Genomic DNA, 7,881 nt, shown 5'->3' on the forward strand with positions numbered 1-7,881 from the left:
GGGGTCCACGTTTCGCAAGCGTAGAGAAGGGAGGGAATGACGGTGGCCGAGAAGACCTGAAGCTTAGTGCGGAGCGAGAGACCAGGTAGCTTCCACACAGCGTTACGCAACCAATTAAAAGATATTGCCGCTCGACTGATTCGGAGTGAGACCTCTGCTGTTAAACTGGAGCCGGTCATAAGCACACTGCCCAGGTATGGGAAACTCTCCACTCGCTCCACAACTGCCCCATCACCGATTGGGAGTTGTGGGGGTGGAGTGTCCGATGGTACAATACCCAGGCAGGTGCTTAGTTTGGGTGGGGCTGATGGTAAGGCCCCACCTCTTAGTGGTACGCTCCAGTCTCAGCAGCAGCGTCTCCAACTCCTCCTCTGAATGAGCAGCTATTACCCAATCATCAGCATACATAACGTGGTTGAGCAATACGGAGCCATCCCTTGACCGCACCCGGGCATCGATCAGCCTCCCATTATATCTGTACCATATAGAGATTCCCCCGGTACAGCTATTGAAGGCTTCACGAACTATGTGGTCAAAAGAGATGTTAAATAATGTGGGAGCCAGAGGACATCCCTGTCGCACCCCAAGGTGTACAGGTAATGGCTCTGACTCCCGGCCACGTAGTTTTACCCGGGCCCGCTCACCATCATGAAGGTCCTTAATGATCGTGAGCAGAGCGTCAGGTACTCCAAAAGCACGAAGAACAACCCAGAGCCCAGGCCTACTGATGGTATCATAGGCCTTGACCAGGTCAATAAAGCAGAGATGTAGGTCTTGTTGGAATTCCCTACACCTCTGCTGTAGCAGACGGACAGAAAATATGGCATCTGTGCAGGACCGCCCTTTCCTGAAACCACATTGGGGCTCCGCAAGCCTCTCCTCAGCGTGCCTGGCAAGGCGATGCTGAATAATCCTTGCCAGGACCTTTCCCGGCACACTGAGGAGTGAGATGCCCCTGTAGTTGTTACAGTCTGTGCGGTCCCCCTTCTTAAAAAGGGGGACTACCAGGGCATCCTTCCAATCCTGCGGAACCCGTCCAGTGGTCCAGACTGTTGTTATGATGTCATATAGGGCAGTCTGTGCACAAACGCCACCCTCCCTCAGCATTTCGCATGGGAGATCATCTCTGCCCGCTGCCTTTCCTGGTCTCAGACTCCGGATCGCCTTCAGTACTTCCTCAACAGATGGCACCTCAGCCAGCCACTCACAGGGGGTGACTTCTTCCAATATTTGAGGCACCGCAGCCTCAGCAGGGTCATCCTCACTTTGTGCCACGATGTTTTCCTGGCTGAGGGATTTTCCCTCCCCCAGGACCTCACAGAAATGCCCAGCAAATCTGCAAACCTATTCCTGGGGGTTGGAGATTAGATCACCGTTTTTTCCCCTAATGATGGTAATAGGTGTGGCGCTGCAGGTTACTTTTTTGATGGAGTTAAATAGAGATTTGTGATCACGGGCCACGGAGACAGACTCCATCTCCTCAGCAACCCGCGACCACCACCCATCCTTGCAGCGCCTCACGGCTCTCCGAACCTCCGAGCGAAGGCTGCGGTAAGCCTCCTCATTCTCTGACGTGGGATTCTGTAGCCGATGACAGTGGGCCTGTCGTTTTTTCTCAACCATCCTGAACACCTTCTCTGTCAGCCAGGGTCTCTGGGGAGGTCTGGACCGCGTACCCAAAGCAGCCATTGCAGCTGCATGAGTCACAGTCCTAAACCTCGCCCATTTCCCCTCGACATCAGGAGGAGTCGGGGACGATGCCAATCCCAGCCGCAAGCGATGATTAAATTCTCGCTTGCAACTTTCATCAGATAACTGAGACCAGGCCACTTTAGGTTGGCATGGGGTCCTGGGTGTACACCCACCACCGGAGTGGAAGAATGGCAGGCGCATCTTACATATGACTAGTCAATGGTCAGAGGGCAGATCAGCTCCACGGTAGATCCTGGTGTCAAGGACATGGGCTCGCATCCGCTGGTCCGTAACTATGTAGTCCAGCAGATGTTCTTGCTTGGACCCGGCATGCATCCATGATGTTGTGTGGATGCGCCGATGCCAGAACAGCGTGTTGGTAATTACAAGCCCATGGGCTGCACAAAAATCTAGCAGCCTCCTACCGTTGTTATTGAGCTGATCTGGCCCATGCCCTTCAATCACTCCAGACCAGGTGCCAGCATCATGACCAACTCGGCCATTGAAGTCACCCAACATGATGACTCTATCCCGAGGGGCCACTTTAGCCAGCACCTGTGACAGGAGGTCATAGAAGGCATCTGACTCATTGGCTTTGCCTGCATCCTTTCACGGATGTTCATCTTCGGTGGGGGCATAAGTAACCACGACCACCATTCCTCGCCTCCGGTTGATGGGAAGGCGAGCCCAAAGTAGCCTGGGGCTTACAGCTTCCCACACCTCACCGCCACGCTCCCACGCCCCCTTCGTTCTTTTGTTCAACAGAAGAGCCACATCCTGTTGTTTGGCAGTCTGCTGCCCCGAGTAGAGGACTGTCCACCCATCATGGTGGCAGGAGCCAGAACCGGTCCACCGGACCTCCTGAATGCCACAGAGATCCAGGCGGTACCGGTCCAGCTCCCGACAGAGGAGTGGCAGCCTCTCCTCCGCAGTGAGCGTTCGAACATTCCACGTTGCCACCCGTAGTGGTTTTTCGTTGTTTCTGGAGGAGCCCCGAGGGTAGATATTCAATCTCCTGGCTCCGCCAATTGGGGTTTGGCCAGGGGACGTCATAGACGCCTGGCCCCCCGGGGCCTCCGGCACAAGCTTATTAGCTATATACTTAATTCGCGGTTTAGTGGTAATTAATTGAAGGTGGAGGGGTTACCAGCCCCTCGCACCCGTCCAGAGCTCCCGTTTAGACCCTGTGGTGGACACAGATGCCATGAGGGGAGGAGCCAATCGAAATTGGACCTCCCCCCACAGCACTGTCCACGGCAGAGTTGCCCGTCCGGCACCACGAGGAGGTAGGGGGTTGTTTTGCCGGACGGACCTACACACACGTACACACACACGTACAGATACACACGTACACACACACGTACACACACACACGTACACACACACGTACAGACACACACGTACACACACACACGTACACACACACACACGTACAGACACACACGTACACACACACACGTACACACACACACGTACAGACACACACGTACAGACACGATCAGATCGGAACGTGACGTACGTCTAGCGAACGTCATATCCTCACCCCGCCTCACCCCCCTTCTTGTCCTTCCCCCCCCCCTCCGTGCCCCCCCTAACCCCCTCCGTGCCCCCCCTCACCCCCCTCCGTGCCCCCCCTCACCCTAGCTGGGATCCGGAACTCCGCATGACACCGGAGCAGGCGCTGGCTCACGGCTGGCTCCAGAGCGACGACACCGCCAGCCCCAGCGACGACCTCCCCACCACCAGCCGGGCCCTCCCCACCACCAGCCGGGCCCTCCCCACCACCAGCCATGCCCTCCCCACCACCAGCCGGGCCCTCCCTACCACCAGCCGGGCCCTCCCCACCACCAGCCGGGCCCTCCCCAGAGCTGTGAAGCCACGGTGAGGCTCTCTCTGTGTGTATGGGTCTCTGTGGGTCTCTATGAGTCTCTATGAGTCTCTGTGTGTATGGGTCTCTGTGTGTATGGGTCTCTGTGTGTCTCTGTATGTGTATGGGTCTCTAAGAGTATGGGTCTCTGTGAGTATGGGTCTCTGTGAGTTTCTGTGGGTCTCTATGAGTATGGGTCTCTGTGAGTCTCTGTGGGTCTCTATGAGTATGGGTCTCCATGAGTATGGGTCTCTGTGAGTCTCTGTGGGTCTCTATGAGTATGGGTCTCTGTGTGTATGGGTCTCTGCTGGTCTCTATGAGTATGAGTCTCTGTGAGTCTCTGTGAGTCTCTATGAGTATGGGTCTCTGCTGGTCTCTATGAGTATGGGTCGCTGTGAGTCTCTGTGGGTCTCTATGAGTATGGGTCTCTGTGAGTCTCGGTGGGTCTCTATGAGTATGGGTCTCTGTGAGTCTCGGTGGGTCTCTATGAGTATGGGTCTCTATGAGTATGGGTCTCTGTGGGTCTCTGCTGGTCTCTATGAGTATGGGTCTCTGTGAGTCTCTGTGGGTCTCTATGAGTATGGGTCTCTGTGAGTCTCTGTGGGTCTCTATGAGTATGGGTCTCTGTGAGTCTCTGTGGGTCTCTATGGGTATGGGTCTCTATGAGTATGGGTCTCTGTGAGTCTCTGTGGGTCTCTATGAGTATGGGTGTCTATGTGTATGGGTCTCTGCGTGTATGGGTCTCTGCTGGTCTCTATGAGTATGGGTCTCTGTGAGTCTCTGTGGGTCTCTATGAGTATGGGTCTCTGTGTGTATGGGTCTCTGCTGATCTCTATGAGTATAGGTCTCTATGAGTCTCTGTGGGTCTCTATGGGTATGGGTCTCTATGAGTATGGGCCTCTGTGAGTCTCTGTGGGTTTCTATGAGTATGGGTCTCTGTGAGTCTCTGCGGGTCTCTATGAGTATGGGTCTCTATGAGTATGGGTCTCTGTGAGTCTCTGTGGGTCTCTATGAGTATGGGTCTCTGTGAATCTCTGTGGGTGTTTATGAGTATGGGTCTCTATGAGCATGGGTCTCTATGAGTATGGGTCTCTATGAGTATGGGTCTCTGTGAATCTCTGTGGGTGTCTATGAGTCTGTAGAAACTCGTGATGGGCAAGTCCACTCCTGGGGGTGGGGACCGACTGTGACCTCTGGCCGTAGTCGCGCGATGCTGACGTGGTGGTGCTGTGGTGTTGCTGCCTCTCTCTCCACAGAGCTCAGCCGGAGAAGAGGCTCCCATCATCATCATCATCATCCTCCTCCTCCGATGAGGAGGGGGAGGAGGAGGAGCAGGAGGAGGAGGAGAAGGAGGAGGATGAGGAGGAGATGGAGGAGGACGAGGACGAGGAGGAGGATGAGGATGAGGAGGATGAGGATGAAGAGGATGAGGAGGAGGAGGATGAGGAGGATGAGGAGGAGGATGAGGAAGATGAGGATGAGGAGGATGAGGATGAGGAGGATGAGGAGGAGGATGAGGACGAGGAGGAGGAGACGGAGGATGAGGAGGAGATGGAGGAGGACGAGGAGGCGGAGGAGGCGATGGAGGAGGAGGAGTTGGATGAGGATGAGATGGATGAGGAGATAGAGGAGGAAACGGGGGATGAGGAAAAGGATGAGAATGAGGAGCAGGAGAACAAATGTGAGGAGGAGGGGGGTGATGAGGAGACAGAGGAGGAGGTGGAGAAGGTGGTGGTCGTGGTGGTGCAAGAGGTCGAGACGAAGGTGGTGAAGATGGAAGTGAACGAGGACAAGATGGAGGAGGAGGAGAAGACGGAGGAGGAGAAGGAGGAGAAGGACGAGAAGATGGAGGAGAAGGAGGTGGAGGAGGTGGAGGAGGAGACGGATGAGGAGAAGGAGGAGGAGAAGGAGGTGGTGGTGGTGGTGGCCGTGGTGCAAGAGGTCGAGACGAAGGAGTTGGAGGAGGAGACAGAAGAGAACAAGGAGAAGATGGAGAAGATGGAGGAGGTGGAGATGCGGCAACAGCAGAAGAAGGAGGAGGAGGAGGAGAAGAAGAAGAGGAAGCGAGGGGGCTTGGCCCAACTGGGCAGGGCGCTCCGCTCACTCCGGTCGCTCTTCGGCCGCCTGCTGCTGTGTGGTGGACGGCCCACGGCAGAGTAGCGGCGTGGTGGTGGTGGTGGAGTCGGTGCCATCCACCACCACGAGCAGCACCACCACCGCACGCACCACCCACTCACCCCGTAACACCACACTCACCACACACACCCAGCCACACACACCCAGCCCACACACACACACTCACCCCACACACACACACACTCACCCCACACACACTCACCCCACACACACTCACCCCACACACACACTCACCCCACACACACACTCACCACACACACACTCACCACACACACTCACCACACACACACACTCACCCCACACACTCCCGTGGGGAAACAGCTGTGGCAGAAGACGAAAGAGTGGAAACCCAGACATGGACTGGACACAGCCACTCTGACTGCACTCACCACACAGCCCACCACTCACTCACCACACACTCAGCCCAGTAGCCTACCCAGGGCCCGCTTACCCCGGGACTCCAGCCCATGCTGGTTTTCATCCGGTGGCAGTCCTCAAAGGAGGAGGATGAGGGAGGGAGTGACCTCGCCACACGGTTTCCAGGACATGGGGAGGGGGAAGGGAGGCCTGGTGCAGGCACTGGGCGAGAAGCCTGTCTAGGCCCTGCCACGTGAAGTTTGTTTAAGAAAAAATGTTATAATTTAATCATATATAGCTCTGTACATAATATCGTAGTTTTGAATGTTATTATTGTAAATATTATAATTATTGTAAGAATGTTGTGTTCTTCTAAGAGGGTTGTTATTGTGCATAAAGTCACCGGGACGTGAGATGACCTTGCGGACGTTGATTTTGTGGGGTCTGGTGCCGTCGATTGTCAGTGACGTGTGGGGTCTGGGTTCATCTTGGCCGTGTCACTGGGGTTTATAATGGGCAGGTAGGGTGGGTTCATCTTGGCCGTGTCACTGGGGTTTATAATGGACAGGTAGGGTGGGTTTATAATGGGCAGGTAGGGTGGGTTTATAATGGACAGGTAGGGTGGGTTTATAATGGGCAGGTAGGGTGGGTTCATCTTGGCCGTGTCACTGGGGTTTATAATGGGCAGGTAGGGTGGGTTTATAATGGACAGGTAGGGTGGGTTATAATGGACAGGTAGGGTGGGTTTATAATGGGCAGGTAGGGTGGGTTTATAATGGGCAGGTAGGGTGGGTTCATAATGGATAGGTAGGGTGGGTTTATAATGGGCAGGTAGGGTGGGTTTATAATGAACAGGTAGGGTGGGTTTACAATGGGCAGGTAGGGTGGGTTTATAATTGGCAGGTAGGGTGGGTTTATAATGGGCAGGTAGGGTGGGTATTTAATGGTCAGGTAGGATGGGTTTATAATGGACAGGTAGGGTGGGTTTATAATGGACAGGTAGGGTGGGTTTATAATGGGCAGGTAGAGTGGGTTAATAATGCGCAGGTAGAGTGGGTTTATAATGGACAGGTAGGGTGGGTTTATAATGGGCAGGTAGAGTGGGTTTATAATGGGCACGTAGAGTGGGTTCATAATGGACAGGTGGGGTGGATTTATAATGGGCAGGTAGGGTGGGATGGCGATTGGACGCCTTCCCCACGTAAGATGGCGGTTAGGTGCCTTCCCTATGCAAGATGGCGGTTGGGCGCCTTCCCTTGGTCCCTTTCCAAATAGATTGGTCCCTTTCCACGTTAATGGGTCTCTTTGTGAGTCTGTGGGCGTATGTTGTGAGTCTACCGGCGTCCGTTGTGAGTCTGCTTGTGTCCGTTGTGAGTCTGTGGGTGTCCGTTCTGAGTCTGCGGGTGTCTGTTGCGAGTCTGTGGGTGTCCGTTGTGAGTCTTCCGGCGTCCGTTGTGAGTCTGCTTGTGTCCGTTGTGTGTCTGTGGGTGTCTGTTCTGAGTCTGCGGGTGTCTGTTGTGAGTCTGTGGGTGTCTGTTGCGAGTCTGTGGGTGTCCGTTGCGAGTCTGCGGGTGTCTGTTGTGAGTCTGTGGGTGTCCGTTCTGAGTCTGCGGGTGTCTGTTGTGAGTCTGCGGGTGTCTGTTATGAGTCTGTGGGTGTCCATTGTGAGTCTGTGGGTGTCCGTTGTGAGTCTGCGGGTGTCCGTTGTGAGTCTGTGGATGTCCATTGTGAGTCTGCGGGTGTCCGTTGTGAGTCTGTGGGTGTTCCTTGTGAGTCTGTTGGTGTCCGTTGCGAGTCTGTGGGTGTCTGTTGTGAGTCTGTGGGTGTCC

The 7,881-nt window shown here is 54.8% G+C and overlaps 1 protein-coding gene across 1 annotated transcript in view; it reads left to right on the forward strand.

The window, feature by feature from the left end:
• LOC142905851 (dual specificity tyrosine-phosphorylation-regulated kinase 2-like) overlaps positions 1–3,748 on the forward strand; it is a 65,013-nt gene extending 61,265 nt beyond the window's left edge. Inside the window, exon 12 of the mRNA XM_076053114.1 lies at positions 3,337–3,748. Coding sequence (XP_075909229.1) covers positions 3,337–3,577 — 241 coding nt within the window. The 3' untranslated portion in view covers positions 3,578–3,748. The remainder of the gene's footprint in view (positions 1–3,336) is intronic.
• Positions 3,749–7,881: the final 4,133 nt, after the last annotated feature.

Source organism: Petromyzon marinus, chromosome 59, assembly GCF_048934315.1.
Source record: "Petromyzon marinus isolate PM22_M1 ecotype Great Lakes invasive population chromosome 59, UKy_Petmar_22M1.pri1.0, whole genome shotgun sequence".
In the NCBI taxonomy this organism is placed as follows: domain Eukaryota; kingdom Metazoa; phylum Chordata; class Hyperoartia; order Petromyzontiformes; family Petromyzontidae; genus Petromyzon; species Petromyzon marinus.